The sequence below is a fragment of the Coloeus monedula genome, assembly GCF_965178545.1.
Source record: "Coloeus monedula genome assembly, chromosome: 14".
In the NCBI taxonomy this organism is placed as follows: domain Eukaryota; kingdom Metazoa; phylum Chordata; class Aves; order Passeriformes; family Corvidae; genus Coloeus; species Coloeus monedula.
In genome coordinates this window covers 19,228,687-19,245,061 of record NC_138794.1, presented here as the reverse complement: position 1 = coordinate 19,245,061, position 16,375 = coordinate 19,228,687, and the positions used below count along the sequence as shown (strand labels likewise).

The 16,375-nt window shown below is 60.0% G+C and overlaps 1 protein-coding gene across 4 annotated transcripts; it reads right to left on the bottom strand.

Moving 5' to 3' along the window:
* Positions 1-8,363: 8,363 nt before the first annotated feature.
* On the bottom strand, positions 8,364-16,292 carry UBL7 (ubiquitin like 7). Of its 4 annotated transcripts, none has more exons than XM_082290677.1 (12): positions 16,286-16,292; positions 15,319-15,524; positions 14,750-14,869; positions 14,113-14,324; positions 13,908-13,992; positions 12,350-12,407; positions 10,559-10,692; positions 10,327-10,376; positions 9,548-9,715; positions 9,262-9,384; positions 8,795-8,949; positions 8,364-8,668 (listed from the first exon to the last, which is right to left on the bottom strand). In XM_082290677.1, the coding sequence occupies exons 2-11, from the start codon at positions 15,500-15,502 to the stop codon at positions 8,812-8,814; spliced, it is 1,272 nt and encodes a 423-aa protein (XP_082146803.1). In that variant the 5' UTR covers positions 15,503-15,524; positions 16,286-16,292; the 3' UTR covers positions 8,364-8,668; positions 8,795-8,811. The 4 variants fall into 4 exon arrangements, with proteins under 4 accessions (XP_082146803.1, XP_082146802.1, XP_082146801.1 ...); XM_082290676.1 differs by lacking the exon at positions 16,286-16,292 and adding an exon at positions 16,170-16,239 and having other exon boundaries at positions 8,364-8,671; XM_082290675.1 differs by having other exon boundaries at positions 8,365-8,671.
* Positions 16,293-16,375: the final 83 nt, after the last annotated feature.

Below are 16,375 nucleotides of genomic sequence, written 5' to 3'. Positions count from 1 at the left end.
GGGGAGGGGAAAATAAAGGTTGGGATGAGTGAAACGAAAAGTGGAAACAGGGCTAAGAATAGGGGCAGAGAGCAGTGACGGGGGCGTTAGGCAGGGGCTGTGCTGGGGCCAGAGCCAGGTACGCCGGCAGGAGCGGAACAGCTGGATGGGGAGCGGAACAGCTGGATCGGGAGCCCCTGCCAGGAGGAGCAGGATGCAGCAGGGCTGCAGCGCGTCCTGTGTGCCAACAGGAAAGGGCCGCTCCTAGGGACACGGAGCTGGCACCACGGGCTCCCTGCGCTGTCACACCCCCCCCCTTCTCCCGGCCACACGCGGCAGGGAGTGACATCCCGGAGTGGCTGTGGAGCCGGGATGAAGGTGAGCCGGAGGTGAGCCCTTCCCGGCCGTCCCGTCCCTTTGTGACGCGGGTGCTCCCCGAAAGGACACGCCGAGCGCGCCCCGCGTGTGGCACCGCCTTCGGAAAGTCACCTCCTTTTCCCAAAGGTCCCCCCGGAGAGGCCGGGAAGGGCCGGGGAGCCTTTGTGCCGCTGGTTAATGAGAGGAGCGGGGCATTCCGAGCACGGAGAGCGAGCTGCGACGTGACCGGAATGGGAGAAGCCCACCGGGAGCGCGCAGGGATGAGACGCAGCTGCGCCCTTTAAAGTCGGGATTGAAGCTCAGCCCCGGCCGTGCTCCGCTCCTGGAGGGATGAACAGCGGCGGGGCAAGGGGGGCATTCCGGAGGAAGCAGAAAAACCTTAATGAGCCGGCTAATGGTGAATTTTAAGGAGCCACAGGGATTTCCCGGCGCCTCTTTGTGTGTGTGGGTTCATCTTTCTCTTTGGCGGGGTAATTTACAGGGGGAAGACACACACGCACTCTGCTCTCTCACCTCTGGCCGTGGTGATTGCCAGCCCTGAAGCGCTCTGTGCTCGCCCCGAAGTGGCCCAGGGGGAGCTGCATTTCCCTACCTCCTCCCCGAGGTGCCAGGCCCCGTTAGCGCTCGGTTTCCAGCAGGGAAGAAAAAAAGGAGTTTTCTTCCTGAAAAACACCCCTGCAAAAGGAGTTTTGTCCTTTCACCCCTGCCTTGCCTCTGCCCAGCAGCTGGGGGCTCTGCGTGGGTTTTGGCTCTTAGGATGGGGATTTTTGTTCCGCCTGCAGTGAAATCCAGCATTCCTGTGAATAAAATTTAGCCTCAAGCTCCCTCAAGACTTTGGGAGTGCTCCTAGGATCCCAGAATGGTTTGGGTTGGGACCTTAGAGTCCATTTTATTTCTGACACACCTTCCACCATCCCAGGTTGCTCCAAGCCCATCCAGCCTGACCTTGGACACTTCCAGGGGCAGTCACAGCTGCTCTGGGCACCCCGTGCCAGCCTCACAGGGAAGGATTCCTCCCTAAAATCCGATGGGAGCCTGCCCTGTGTCAGGAACAGGGAGGGTGTGGGAGCATCCCACCCACAACGCTGGGGAGTGAAGAGTCTTCATCAAAACTGAGCTCACAGCCGAAGGTCTCCGCCCTCTCCAGGAGCTACAGCTCCCCTCAGGGTGCCCTCCTCCCCCCACAGGGGCAGCGACCTGAGATCAGCCAGGGCTGAACCTGGCTCCCACAACCATGAGCTCACTGCCTGGGAACGCGATCCCAGCCGAGGGGCAGGACGTGGAGAGCACAACCCACAGGAAAACCCAAACCTCCCGGGCTGCACGGCTCCCCACAGCCGATTCCCAGGTTGTTCCAGCCCTGGCCCGGGTTGCAGGAGGTGTTGGACACCTCCAGGAACAGAGGACACGCTTCCCAAAGTGGGGAAGGCGCTCAGGGAGACAGTTTGTTCACTCAGGACCACACGCCATCAGATTCCAGGCACCAGCTCAGCCCCCTCCTGCAGAAAATTCCGTCTGCTCCGCGCCGGGATCAGAACTTCCCCAGCGCAACTCGTGAGCAGCTTTCTCCCAGATCATGCGCCTCGCTTCCAGCACGGATCAGGAGGCAGCCTCCCCCAGGAATCTTGTCAGAAGCATGAAGCACAGATTTTTCCCCAAAGAGGAACAGTTTTATTCATCACAGACTGAATGTTTGTGGCCCAGGCAACCCAGCTACCAAGAGAGCTCAGACTGCACTTGGCACTCGAGCAGGCGTGCCACAAAAACAGATCCGTTACCTTCCCTCAGCCAGGAATGTGACCCTTGGAAGCACCGACACAGGCAGATCTTCCACAGGAAAAAAAGGCATCACAAGACAAATCTGAGCCCTAAGCCAGGCAAGACCTTTCCTCTGCTGAGGCATCACGAAGCAGCTGTGACGCTCAGCCACTGCCACCCAGGGGGACACTGCGAACCCCACAGAGCCTGGGGATGCTCTCCATGCATTTTGCCACCATCCCTTCCCAGACAAGATTGGGATGCTGCACGGTTTAGCCCAGAGCTGGAAAATCCTGTGCTAAACCTGCAGGAGGGATGGATGGCCCGGGAGGCTGGGACACAACTTTTGGAAGCTCGGAGCTCCCGTTCCTCACCCGCTGCATTTTGGGAATGAGCCGACTGATAAGGCTGGGTTTGGAGTGGGAATCAGTGAAATTCCCCTCACAGCTCCTCTTGGTGCTGACAGGCCCTTCATTCCCCAGCTGACAGAGTGAGGAGGGAAGCAAGCAGAGCAGATCATTTATCAGCTGCTGCATTTTCTGCTTCCACACCCAAATTCTCCCCCCAGCTCGCGTTCCTGGCAGGCAGCTACCAAAAAACCTCAACCAACCCCCCCCAAGGCCACAGCCCTGTGGAGTTTGGGGACTTCCCAGCTCTCCTCTTCAAGCTGGATTGAGTCTGGGGGCTCTCATCAGCTGCCACAACTTCCCCCCTCGGTTCTGCCGAAGGACAGCACAGCACAAGTGCCGCTAAAGGCACCCAAAAGTGCTCACTGCCACCCCCAGGGCTTTGCAAACCTCTCAGGAAAGGGGTGGAGGAGCCATGTGCCCCCCAGATGAGATTTCCCAGCAGATTTGGCCAGGAGGAACCTTGTGACAGAGCTGATTTGCACTCGGTGATTTTGAGATCAGTGCAAAACCCCAGCCTGGGACTCCCCCGGGTCCTGTGCCCCTGAGGAAAACCCAGGGGCTCGCCCAGAGCAGTCTCACACCACGGTTCACTGGTCACACGTCCTGCCTGAGGACTGGCCACAGCCTCAGCTGCCCTGGCCGCAGCCACAGCCCACCCTGGGCACCAAACCCCCTCTGCAGCGTCACCTGAAGGTGTGACATGCCTGGGGGGGCTCAGAGGGGACTCACTGGTGGGGCAGGGGTGCCAAAGGCTTCAGGCAGAGTCAATAAAACCCAGTGCAGAGTCTCACCTGATGGAAATAGGGTTAGAACAACAAAAAGAACAGAAACGGGGGCTTTGCTCAGCCACACTCCCACCACAAGAGCTGCACTGGCAGCTGCATCTCCCTGCCAGGTTCCAGCAGGTCAGACTGTCCTTCTTTCCCTGGCTGCCCCTCTGCCCCCTACCAGGGCCTGGATTTCAGGGCAGCATTCCAAAGCGCTCTCCTGCGGCTACGGCCACATGTCAGCCTCCCCAAAAGGGGAATCCCACATCTGCCAGCAGCTCTGCAAGGCCCCAGGGAGGGTCCATCCCCTAACGAAGCGGGTACCCCCCCTTCAGCAGCCCCACCAGAGCCACAGAGTCCTCCTGCAAGCACCTGGTTAAGGTCTAACCCCTCTGCAATCTGCCTGCCTTAACAGCAGCTGGAATTCCAGCCCGCATTTTCCTGCAGGGAATCCAAACAAACGCACCTGGCTCCCAAGAAGCTGCTGGGAAAAGTGCCAGAGCCCTCTCCAAGCTGACCAGCGCTCATCAACCCGAGCAGAGGCTGCTCAGGAAAAGTCAACTCCTTCCCAGCTGACCTTGGAGCGCTCGAGTGCTTCCAGCAGCGTTATCTGTCTCGCCAGGAAGGGAGAGACAGGGCAAGAAGGGCCACGTCCTGCTCCTCCTTCCCAGCACGACTCCTGGGAGCCACCCCGGGCCTCTGAGCCTGGTGACACCGTGCTCGGCAGCACGAGGAGGCCGCGGGCCGTTCCCTGGGAGCTCTCCATCTCATCCCAGCAGGATGTCGCCATGTGCTGAGCTCCATTTTCCCACTGGGCTGGGCAGGGAAGAGCTCCCCTTTCCTCCTGCGTCCCATCTGCCCTTCCTCGTGCTGCCCGTCAGCTGCTTCCCGGTGCCTGCGGGGCCAGCCCGGCCCCACAGGGCCCGTTTAGGACCGGGATTGCAGCGGGGTGGGAGAGGAAAACGGGAATGAGGGTCAGGGCGGGGGGAGAGCGGTGGCTGTGAACCTGCCCGAGCAGACAGCAGCTGGCAGGAGCTGGGGATGATTAAATGATGTGTAACTGAGAATCCTCGGGGGTCAGAGCGTTTAATGGCAGCCAGCTCAACCCCGGGAGGGGATGTGGAACAGCGAACAAGCGCGGCAGCACGGAGGGAACGGCTCTGCAGCGTGCGGGGCTGCCTCAGCTCCAGCGACATCAGCGACAACGCTCTTCCTGGCTGTCCTTGTCACCTCTGGCTGCCCCAGTGGCCACAGGCACCCCAAAAGGAACCCTCGAAGCTTTCCTGGGACCCAGAAGTGCCGCAGCTCCTCCTTCCAGCTGCTGGGCAGCCTTGGGACCTACGTGGGGCCACTGCCCAGGACTCCCAGGGTGACCCAGAGGCCACAGCTTTACCTGTCCAAAGGGAAACGTTGTGTGGGGTCTGTTCCCAACACCCCACACCCAGCCCTAAAAGTCCCCAGACCTCAGGCAGATGCTGGAAAATCTCTTAAAAATGGGATTTTCTCTGCTCACCCTGCTCCAAAGTTTTGCTCCAGTCTCTGTTCTGGGCCATTGCAGGAAAACAAGGAACTCTGGCTCCCTTCTGATGCTTTTGTGGCTCCTGGAGTGGAACTCCACAGCTCAAACTCAACACCTGAATTAATTCATCGCTGCTGAACTGCCGCTCTTAAATCAGCGAGGCATTTACTTCAGAGATAGAGGGGGGGGAAAAATCCCTCTCAAAGGGATTTTGGGACACATTTATGGATATTGGAACACTATAAATATAAAAGGGAACATAAGGAAATAGGAGTATTCTCACAGGGTGACATTTGCAGTCCATTTTTGCTCTCACCAAATTAAAACAGTTGCCTTAAAACCACCCTGGTTTTTATTGTGACTCACGTGGGCTCTCAACTCTGTAACCTTAAAAGGTGCTTTGAGGGCTGAAATCAGAGCTCCTTTTTTGTCACTTCCAACAGGAAAATGGTGATTCACGTCAGGAAAGGGACCAAAGCCCACAGGACACGGCTCACGGGGAAGCTGCACCGTGTCACCTGCCCTGCCCCTGGGCTCTCACCTCATCAGCTGGCCCAGAATCAGAAAGAGTAACATCAAAATGTCATTATTGCCAAGAACACCTCTGTCCCCCTCTTATCCTGCCCTTTCCCACAGCCTGTCCCCTCCCCGAGACCCCTCAGCTCACCGAACCAGCACAGAGCTGGAAAAGGAAGAAAAACTCCCATTTTTGGTGTGTTTTGGCCTTTCCTACAAGGACAAAGCTGGGAGCAGCCAGGAAACCACCGAGTCCTCTGCACAGAAAGAAAGTTGATGGGCAAAGGCTGTGCCAGACAAATTCCTGCTGTTGTTCCTGCTGGATGTACCTGCCAGGCTGCCCAAGCAAATCCTGGAGCACTGGGCAAAGTCACCTTCACCAATTTTCTGGGATTCATGTGCCAGGGAGGAGCTGGGGGGGCCGAGGTGTGGAGCCCCAGGGTGTGAGTGGGACAGACTGGGAATCTTCAGAGCTGTGTGGCTGGGGGAGCAAGGAACAAACGTTATTTCCATGGAAATCTGTCCAGCCTGAGTCCTGTGACCTCAGAAAGCAAGGCTGAAGGGGTGAAACTCGGCTCTGCTGCAGGAGGGCACCCACACCCCACCAGCAGGGATCTGCACGGGAACAGGGAATGGCTCCAACCCAGCGGCTGCTGCCGGGATAGCTCCCATCGCTCGGGCTCCCTTCCCACAGGGAATGGCAGAGGAAGGGGGACGTGGGTGAGGCACTGCAGAAGCCACCTGGGAGATTCCACTCTGTCTCTATTCCACCTTTTTGCTGGAAAATTAACGCCCCCCCAACACCCCTGTGCTCCTCACGGAGACAAATCAGCCCAAAATGAGGGAGACGAGGAGAAAAAGGCCTCCAGGAAAGCAGAGCACACATGGTGCAGAGCCCAGCCAAAGCCCCACCCCCTCCAGGTGTCCAGCGAGGGTCAAGCACCGGGATGAATAACAGGATTATGGAAAACACGGGAGGAAAAGCAGCTGCTCCCATCCATGCTGCTGCAAACACCCGCTGTCCCTGCTTCCCCGGGCAGCCCCGCTGAGGCCACGAGGCAGCTGAACCAGGAGCTGCTCTTTGATGTCAGAAACAGAAGGTTCCTGCTTACGATGGGGAACTGCAGCCTGACCTTCTCCCTCTTGCAGGGTCAGCCAGCGCTTCCCAGTCTGCTCCCAGTAAAGCCTCAGGCCGTGGATGCTGGGCTGGAGGCCAGAGCACGGGCACAGGGGTGGGAGAGGGATAAACTGAGATGCAGCCAGAGCAGATCTACTCACTCTGCTCCACACTGGGAGGAAGAACCACGGGTGGGGCAGGAGGAGGGGAAGGTGCCAGGGCAGCGGCACCAGGGATGGAGCAAAAGGAGCAGGCAGCAGTTTGCTCCTGCTGTGTCCTGTTCAGCCACTCACAGCTGGTGACAGGGACCTTAAAGCCATCCCATCCCACCTCCCACCACACCAGTGTCCAGCCCAGGGACGCGGCAGCCACAGCTTCTCCGGGCACCCTGTGCCAGGGCCTCCCCACCCTCCCAGGGAACAATTCCTCCCTAATATCCACCCTAATCCTATACTTCAAAGCCTTCGTTCTGCTGCTCCCTGCCCTTGCAAAGCCCCGTGGGCATCGCCTCCGTGTGCCAGCACCGCTTCCGTGTGAGCCTGGCAGCGGGAGCGGGCGGGAGGCAGGCAGCGCTCACCTGGCGGCTGCAGAGCCGCTCCCAGCTCCCTCTGAGCTCCCCCTCTCCTGCAGGAGCTGCTGCAGCAGAGCTCCCGTTCCCCCCCAAGCCATGCAGCAGGCAGAGGAGCCTCTCCCCCTCCCTGCAGCTCTCCCTGTGCCTGAGCACGTCTCTGCCGGGCGAGGGAAGCGAGCGGCGCCCGCATCGTGAGCGGCAGCGCTGCCAACTTCTCCTCTGCTGCAGCCAGTGCAGCCAGGGAACATGCCTGAGACGCTGCTCCCAGCCAAGCCCTGCCATTTGGGAAAGGAATCGGGGAAAAGTCACTTCCAGCCCAAAAATCCAGGCAGTTCTCAGCTCTCTGGGGGCGTGGGGAAGCAGAAATAGCAGCAAAAATGGCTTCGTACCCAAACGCGGGTCAACGGGGGGATCAAACATCCCAGGAGCGACACGAAAAACACCATTTTGGGACAGCAACGAGCCCTAAATTGAGAATTAAGGCGGTACAGGAAGGCAAAGCAGTCCTAGAGCAGCTCCAGGAGAGCCTGCAAACGCTTCCCAGCTTTGGGCAGGAGCATCTGCGAGCCGGCTAATCCGCAGTTATCCCGGGAGGACTGGGGGCTGGCAGCAGGGCTGTCTCCCCTCGCGGGGAAGGGAGGGAGGATGCCGTGCATATGCTCTCTCCTGCCCCTGCAGAGCCAGCAGCCAGGGCTCCGGGGAGGGAAAGGGATTAATCGGTTTTGTTACACGGAAAATCCACCGAGCTGCGAGTGCGTGCCGAGGGCAGGGGCCGGGCAGGGCGGCAGGAAGGCCATTGATGTCCATCACATCTTATCTGCTCCAGACAGAGGCACAAAAACAGCCCCTCCCTCCCTCCCTCGGGCATTAATCCTCTCTCCTCTCGACAGGATTAAAGCCTATCAGTGCAGGGCTCCCCGGAGAGAACAATCCCGCATTTGCTGGGTGATACCGAGATGGTATCAGTGAGGATCACAGAGCTTGCAGAGGAATTAGAGGGCAGCACAGGCAGCCCGGAGGTGAAGCAGGAGAGCGTTGTCTGCTCGGTGGCATCTGAGGAGAACCCGCTCCCGTTTTCATGCCTCGTTAATCTCAGCGCTGCAATCGAAGCGATGCCAGGCCCAGCTCCAGGCCTGGCTTGTCTCAGCTCCCACTGACTGCAATTACAGGCAAATGCCTTTAATTGGCTTTGCAGCCCGGGCCCTGGGCAGCTGGTGGCACCTGGGATTAGAGGGCACTGGAAAGCACTGGCTGCAGCCAGACCGGGCTGTGTCAGGGGCACTTCTCCAGCTCACGCTCAGCCCTTGTCATTTCTTTGTCACTGTCACCTCGTGGTGGCCGTGCCCTCATCCCTGTCAGCTGGCAGGGCAGTGCCCGCTGCTGAAACCAGCGCCTCCCACAAAGGCAGAGCTTCTCCTGCAATTCCAGTCCCCTTCCCGCCGCGGTGGCCTCGGGGAGCTGAACGCAGCCCGGGACGGAGCACAACCCACACAGCAGGCAGGGCACTGAACACGGTCCATTTAATGCAGGGGGAGCACAGGGAGGGCCACCAGTGAAACCACAGGGCAAGGATGTGGTGACAGGCCAAAGCTGCAGAACCGGAGGGGCCACATCTCTCCAACACCGTGCTGGACAAGTCCTGAGGCCTCGTCCCTGCTGGCAGACGGAGGAGGCTGCAGAGAGGGTCTGGAGCTGCCCCCAGTGCAGCAAGGAAAGGAGCATCCCCCTGCACAGAACCAGCCCGAGGGATGGCACAGCTGCTGCCTCAGCGCTACTCACCAGTCCAGCAGGAAGATTTAGGGGGCCCCCCCAGCAAAGATGAGCTCCAGGGCAGCCTGGATGTCCCCTCCGGTGGCCTGCAGGGCCCGCAGGCTCAGCTCGTCGTCGTGTATCCCCATGTCTCGCAGCTGCTGCAGCTGGGGCTGCCACTGGCTCTGCTCATGGCAGGGAGGGGAAGTTCAGGGGGATGTGAGAATCCAAGCAGGAAAACCAGCAGCCTTCCCCACTGCCCACTCGCCCACCTCAGCCAGCTCCAGCCACGCTGCTGCGTGCAAACAGCTCCTGAAAGCTCAGGGTGAGGCTGCCGAGTCCCCAAAACCACCAGCCCTCCATCCCAGTTCCACCCAGCACTTCTGCAGTGTCTGTGATGTCCCTTCCACGCTCGTGTCCTGCCACAGCAGGCAGCTGGAGAACCAGGTCCACGCTGTGCCAGTGGGATACGGGGCTCCAGGGGCTCTGACACTGACCTGGAGGCTGGGCTGCCCTGAGGCCTGCAGGGCGTGTTGGAGGGCCTGGCTGAACAGGTCGTTGGTGATGGGTGTCCCCGACTGGACACTGGATGACATCGGGGACGTCCCAGAGGAGTGGCCCTAGGGAGGAGGTCATGGATCAGAAGAATTCCAGGAACTGCTGATTCCAGGAACCAGCACCTGCAGCATCCCCCCAGCCTCAATCCCGTACGGGAGGGAGCTCCTCCATGAGGGAATGAACCCCAGGTGCCCAGCCCCGAGCAGGACTGGTGCTGGCTGTTACCTGGGTGCCCGGTGTGGGGGTGTGGGAGCTGCTCTCGGGGGTGCTGGCCAGGGCCAGGGCAGTGGCCAGCTCGCTCTGGGTGATGGGCCGGGGCCCCGCAGCCCCCGCGTAGCCCAGCGAGGCCGGGCGGGAGCCGGACGTGCTGCTGGAAGGGGTGGACCTCGTGCTCTGCGTGGAGGGAGAGAAAAGCAGCAGCCGTGAGGTCGGTGTTTGTGTCCCAGTCAAACCGGGCTCCTTCCCACGGATCCCTGTCCTACAAAACCCAAAACTCCCAAGTGTGGAACTTGTGAAAGACAAACATGCCAGAGCGGGATGTGCTTTTTCCACAAAGTCAGCTGTGGAAACCAGCAGGAAACCTTTCAATCTACCATCCATCAGCCTCAAACCAGAGTGTTACTAGCCTGTAACGGAACAATTCCCTGTCAACAGGCACTTTTTTGACCCAAATATCCAGTTTTTCTCACAGAACCCTTTGTCCTATGGAGAGGAAGACTGCAGAAGGGCAAGGATCAACATTCCCACGTTCCACCCTCACCCAGGCACAATTTGGCTACGAGGGCGTTTCCTCTGTTCCATTTTCCTGTTGTGTGCTCAGCACTGAGGAAAACCCTCTCCCGAGCAGCATGGAAGCAGCTAGGATCAATATGTTTGTCTCCACGTCCCCCTGGGGAACCAGAGCAGCTCGTGCTGTTCACCAGACGGGAAGGGAAAAGCCTGCGAGTCTCAGGGCTACAGATTGCAAGCCCCAAAGAGGTGCTCCAGCCAAGCTGGCTGCTTACCTGGTGGAAATCATCTTCATCATCAGAGAGCCCCTCAAAGAGAAAGCCACCTGCAGCAGAAAGGGGAATAAAAGGATGTGGCAAACGGGCAGGAAATGGGAACCAGATGTGAGAATCCTGCGGAATTTCTGGCTGAGCAGGCAGGACAGAGGCCTCAGCACCGAGTTCTCCTTCCAGCCCAGCCATTTGGGGCTCCCTGAGCGAGCTGCAGGTCCTGCAGGTCCCCACGTACCTGGCATGTCCCGGTAGGAGCCCGAGGCCATGGCCCGCGAGGACGTGTCTGGGGCTGGCAGGGGGGTGCTGCCCGCCACCGAGTGCAGCACCAGGACGATGGCGTTCACCAGGGCAGGGTGAGCCGGGATCAGCCTGGGCACAAACGGGGCACGGGTGAGTTGTGTGCAGGGGAACCCAGAAAGCAGCCCTGAGAGAGTCGGAGCACTGCCACCCCACGGGCACCGGGCTGCTGGCTGCCCGGCACTAACTCCTCCAGGCAGCCAGGGATCCTTCTGGAGCCAGGCTGGAGCTGGCCTTGGGTCACCAGGGATCCTTCTGGAGCCAGGCTGGAGCTGGCCTTGGGTCACCAGGGATCCTTCTGGAGCCAGGCTGGAGCTGGCCTTGGGTCACCAGGGATCCTTCTGGAGCCAGGCTGGACCTGGCCTTGGGTCACCAGGGATCCTTCTGGACCTGGCCTTGGGTCACCAGGGATCCTTCTGGACCTGGCCTTGGGTCACCAGGGATCCTTCTGGAGCCACCTTGGACCTGGCCTTGGGTCACCAGGGATCCTTCTGGAGCCAGGCTGGACCTGGCCTTGGGTCACCAGGGATCCTTCTGGAGCCACCTTGGACCTGGCCTTGGGTCACCAGGGATCCTTCTGGACCTGACTTTGGTTCACCAGGGATCCTTCTGGACCTGGCCTTGGGTCACCAGGGATCCTTCTGGACCTGACCTTGGTTCACCAGGGATCCTTCTGGAGCACATGTTGGACCTGACCTTGGTTCACCAGGGATCCTTCTGGACCTGACCTTGGTTCACCAGGGATCCTTCTGCAGCACATGTTGGACCTGGCCTTGGGTCACCAGGGATCCTTCTGGAGCACATGTTGGACCTGGCCTTGGGTCACCAGGGATCCTTCTGGACCTGACCTTGGTTCACCAGGGATCCTTCTGCAGCACATGTTGGACCTGGCCTTGGGTCACCAGGGATCCTTCTGGAGCACATGTTGGACCTGGCCTTGGTTCACCAGGGATCCTTCTGGACCTGGCCTTGGGTCACCAGGGATCCTTCTGGACCTGGCCTTGGTTCACCAGGGATCCTTCTGCAGCCCATGTTGGACCTTTCCTTGGTTCATCAGGGATCCTTCTGGAGCCCATGTTGGACCTTTCCCTGGGTCACCAGGGATCCTTCTGGAACCACCTTGGACCTGGCCTCAGTTCACCAGGGATCCTTCTGGACCTGGCCTTGGGTCACCAGGGATCCTTCTGGACCTGGCCTTGGGTCACCAGGGATCCTTCTGGAGCCAGGCTGGACCTGGCCTTGGTTCATCAGGGATCCTTCTGGAGCCCATGTTGGACCTTTCCTTGGTTCATCAGGGACCCTTCTGGAGCCCATGTTGGACCTGGCCTTGGTTCATCAGGGATCCTTCTGGAGCCCATGTTGGACCTTTCCTTGGGTCAGCAGGGACCCTTCTGGAGCCCATGTTGGACCTTTCCTTGGGTCACCAGGGACCCTTCTGGAGCCCATGTTGACTTTTCCACAGTTCTCATCTCCCACGTGCTCTCCTGGGAGCAACTCTGCTGTGAGCAACCACATCCAGGTCTGAATCCACGCTCTGGAGGCGATGGTGGCCCTGCCTCCCACCAAACAGCCTCTGGTTGAATCCCAGTGGTGGATCCTCCCTCCTGCTGCAATGAGTGTCCCAGCCTGGCAGGCAGGAGCAGAGCTCTCGCCCACCCAGAGGGAGCAGCTGACACACACAGGGGGACAAAGGCACTGCTGAGTCACTGCCCCAGCCCAGGGCACTTACGTGTCCAGCATGCTGGGGTCTGCAAACACGGAAAACAAATCCTTGTCCTGAAGGACTCCTGGAAAAGACCAGGAAAGGCAGTGAGACAGGATACAAGAACCAGGAGCCAGTCATACAAAAGGCACAGGGACAAATAGGAATTGTTTTTCAGGAAGTGAATCATGAGTAAACACCATAAATACTGTTATTGTTTCTCTGAAGCCTTTGTGTTCCTGGGAAGGCTCTTGGTCACAGCCACACACCCAAGGGACGGGGCTTTTCCAGCAGATCCTCTGGGAGCTCCACCTCAAGGGCAGGACGGAACCTGGCCCCCAGCTCCCTGCAGCCAGGCTGTGACTGCATCCCAAACTCCACCTGCCTCAGACAGCACCGTCCCGGAACGGGTTGGGCTTAATGAACCATTTTGTAGCACTTTGCAGCAGGGAGAGAGCATCCATCCCTCCTTTCCTGAATCCCTCAGAGCCCATCCCCAAGGAGAGAGCATCCATCCCTCCTTTCCCTGATCCCTCAGAGCCCATCCCCAAGGAGAGAGCATCCATCCCTCCTTTCCCTGATCCCTCAGAGCCCATTCCCAAGGAGAGAGCATCCATCCCTCCTTTTCCTGATCCCTCAAAGCCCATCCCCAAGGAGAGAGCATCCATCCCTCCTTTCCTGAATCCCTCAGAGCCCATTCCCAAGGAGAGAGCATCCATCCCTCCTTTCCCTGATCCCTCAAAGCCCATCCCCAAGGAGAGAGCATCCATCCCTCCTTTCCTGAATCCCTCAGAGCCCATTCCCAAGGAGAGAGCATCCATCCCTCCTTTCCTGAATCCCTCAAAGCCCATCCCCAAGGAGAGAGCATCCATCCCTCCTTTCCTGAATCCCTCAGAGCCCATTCCCAAGGAGAGAGCATCCATCCCTCCTTTCCTGAATCCCTCAGAGCCCATCCCCAAGGAGAGAGCATCCATCCCTCCTTTCCTGAATCCCTCTGAAGCCAGAGCCCATTCCCAAGGAGAGAGCATCCATCCCTCCTTTCCTGAATCCCGCTGAAGCCCATTCCCAAGGAGAGAGCATCCATCCCTCCTTTCCCTGATCCCTCAAAGCCCATCCCCAAGGAGAGAGCATCCATCCCTCCTTTCCCTGATCCCTCAGAGCCCATCCCCAAGGAGAGAGCATCCATCCCTCCTTTCCCTGATCCCTCAGAGCCCATTCCCAAGGAGAGAGCATCCATCCCTCCTTTCCCTGATCCCTCAGAGCCCATTCCCAAGGAGAGAGCATCCATCCCTCCTTTCCCTGATCCTTCAGAGCCCATTCCCAAGGAGAGAGCATCCATCCCTCCTTTCCCTGATCCCTCTGAAGCCAGAGCCCATTCCCAAACATTACCAACGGAGCACAACTGGCACCTGAGCAGTCACTGACTCTTACGCTCCACAAAGGGACAGAAAATGAGGGGTTTTTTCCCAGACAAGGGGAGCTCTCCTGCCTCCCTGTCAGGAATTCAACCCAAATTTGGCTCTCTCCCTTCCGCCCGCAGGAATTAACCCTTTCCTCAGACCCTCTGGATCACAGCTGGACTCACCCAGAGCCACGGGGTCGCTGCTGAGGCCAGGAGTAGCCACAATGATCTGATCCAGGGATTCCTTGTTTCCCAGCATCTTGAAGACCTGCCAGGGAAAGCAGAGCAATCAGGAATGTCAGCCAGGCAGGCCCCAGTGTGGGGCTCTTCCCAGAGGGAGGGGACAGCCAAATTCCGCCCTGGGAGCAGAGCAGGGAGCCCCACTCACGGCATCTCTGTAGGCAGGGCTGCTGTGCAGGGCAGTGTGCAGGACACGGAATTCCCGGACGGCTGCCACCTTATCCACGGGCTCTGAGGGGGGGGAAACACCACAACAAAACACAGCTCTGCCTCTGCCAGCCCTCACAGCCGCTTCCCAGCCCACCGGCACTTCCGTGCTGCAACAGGGATTCTTCAATATCCTTGGATTGGGTGCAGTTACTGCAGAGTAACGACTCACTGCACTCCGAGATCATAAAAATATACAGGAGTATCCTCCCACACGTGCCGTGACGGGAATGCCAACTCTAACTCCTCTTTTTGTACAGTCAGGCACAGCAGGAGCACACACCAGCCTGCTCATCCCTGGGGCTTTGCTCCAGATTCCCTGGCAACGCCCTACAATGGATCACAGGCAATTAAGGAAGGGATGATCCCTCTCCACACTGTGCAGCTCATTCCTTAACTCTTCTGTCAGCAGGAAAATTAACACCTGTGCGCTGCTGCAAGAGGTGGGGAGTTCCCAAACAAGGGGATTCATTCCCCTGGAAACCTCCACAGGAGCGAATCCCGAGAGAAGCTGTTCCTCAGTCCCTTATAAAGCACATCCCAAGGAGATCCGAGGGGTAATCCCCACAGCTCATCACCTGGTTTCTGGTCAGGCTCAGGCCAGGACTTGCGCAGGACATGGACAGTGGAGCCGGACTGGATTCCATAAAAATCCAGGGTCTGGTCATCCCTCAGCTTTCGGCCACAGTAGATCAGGTCTGGGGGAAGAAACACCTGCAGATAAACAGCTGTGGCTCTCTCAGAACGGGCTGGGGGTCTCTAGGTGTGACTCAGAGCCCTGGGGGCTATTCAGCAGCTGTAGCTGCTCCAGCTGGCCAGGGAACAACACAGGGAAGTTGTGGAGCTGAGGATCAGGAGGGAAATCATGGAGCTGATCTAGAGGAGGAGGCAGAGTCACCTTGTGCGTAAGAGCCAACCTCCCAGCTCTCATGAGAGACCTCACAAGGACACAGAGCTGTTGGGAAGCCCAAACACTCCCTAACAAGGGCGTTGCCACGGCTGGAGCACCGTGCTCCCAAGGAAACAGGGAACGAACACCGAGCCCTCCCAGCAGCAGCATGAGGATGTCGTGTCCCGGCCGCGGCGAGGACGGGCCAAGGGTGTCCCCAAGCGGCGGGACGGCGCCAGGCTCCGGCGGGGCACGCACCGATGAGCTCGGGGTCCGGCACGGATTCCTGCAGATGGCCCGTGATCAGCTGCTTGAGGTGCGAGATGCTGCAGCCGCCCAGCGGGCACTCGCCCAGCTCGGTCTCCGGCAGGCGCAGGATGGATTTGGGGGCCAGCGGCTGCTCCGCCAGCTTCACGGCGATGTGCCACTCCGGCAGGGCCATGGCAGCGCCGGGAGCCGCAGCGCTGCGGCGGGGGCACAGCCGAGTGAGAGCCCACACACAGCGAACGCTCGGCGGCTCCGGCGCCCGCAGAGCCCCGGGCCCAGAGAGCCCCAGCCCCCGATCCCTTCGGCGCTCAGGAGGGTCCCGGCCGTGCTCCCCGCCCAGATCCGACCTCCCCCTCAGCTCAGGAGGGTCCCGGCCCTGCTCCCCCAGCCCCTTCCCTCAGCTCAGGAGGGTCCCGGCCCTGCTCCCCCAGCCCCTTCCCTCAGCTCAGGAGGGTCCTGGTCCTGCTCCCCCAGCCCCTTCCCGCAGCTCAGGAGGGTCCCGGTCCTGCTCCCCCAGCCCCTTCCCTCAGCTCAGGGGGGTCCCGGCCGTCCCCCCCACCCCGACCCAATCCTCCCCCTCACCTCAGGAGAGTCGCGGCCGTAGCCCCCCAGACCCGACCTCCCCCTCACCTCAGCGGATCCTGACCGTGTCCCCCTCCCAGACCCGACCTCCCCCTCACCTCAGCGGATCCTCGCCGCGTCCCCTCCCAGACCCGACCTTCCCCTCAGCTCAGAGGGTCCCGGCCATACCCCCCTCAGGCCGCCCCTCAACTCAGGAGGGTCCCCGGCCGTGCCCCCGGTGCTGACAGCGTCCCCCCACAGATCCGACCTCCCCCTCTCACCTCAGGAGGGTCCCGGCCGTGGCTCACACTCCCTCCCCGACCCCTCCCCAGCTCATGGGGGTCCCGGCCGCGCTCCCCCTCCCCCCAAGGCCTCCCTCAGCTCCGCGCTACCTCACCCCAACGGACCGGAACCGGAAGAGCCGCGAGCGGCGCGGTGCGCGCTGGGAAAGCGAGTCCGACAGAGTAGGCGGTAACAGCCTCCGAGG

Bases quoted from the DNA above. Each gene is read 5' to 3' on its own strand.
- UBL7 (XM_082290677.1), bottom strand. From the start codon at position 15,502: ATGGCCCTGCCGGAGTGGCACATCGCCGTGAAGCTGGCGGAGCAGCCG. The intron at 10,377-10,558 runs GTACGTGGGGAC...TTTCTGCTGCAG, and splicing joins CTCCTACCGGGACATGCCAG to GTGGCTTTCTCTTTGAGGGG. The intron at 9,385-9,547 runs GTAACAGCCAGC...CCTCCTCCCTAG, and splicing joins CCCCCACACCGGGCACCCAG to GGCCACTCCTCTGGGACGTC.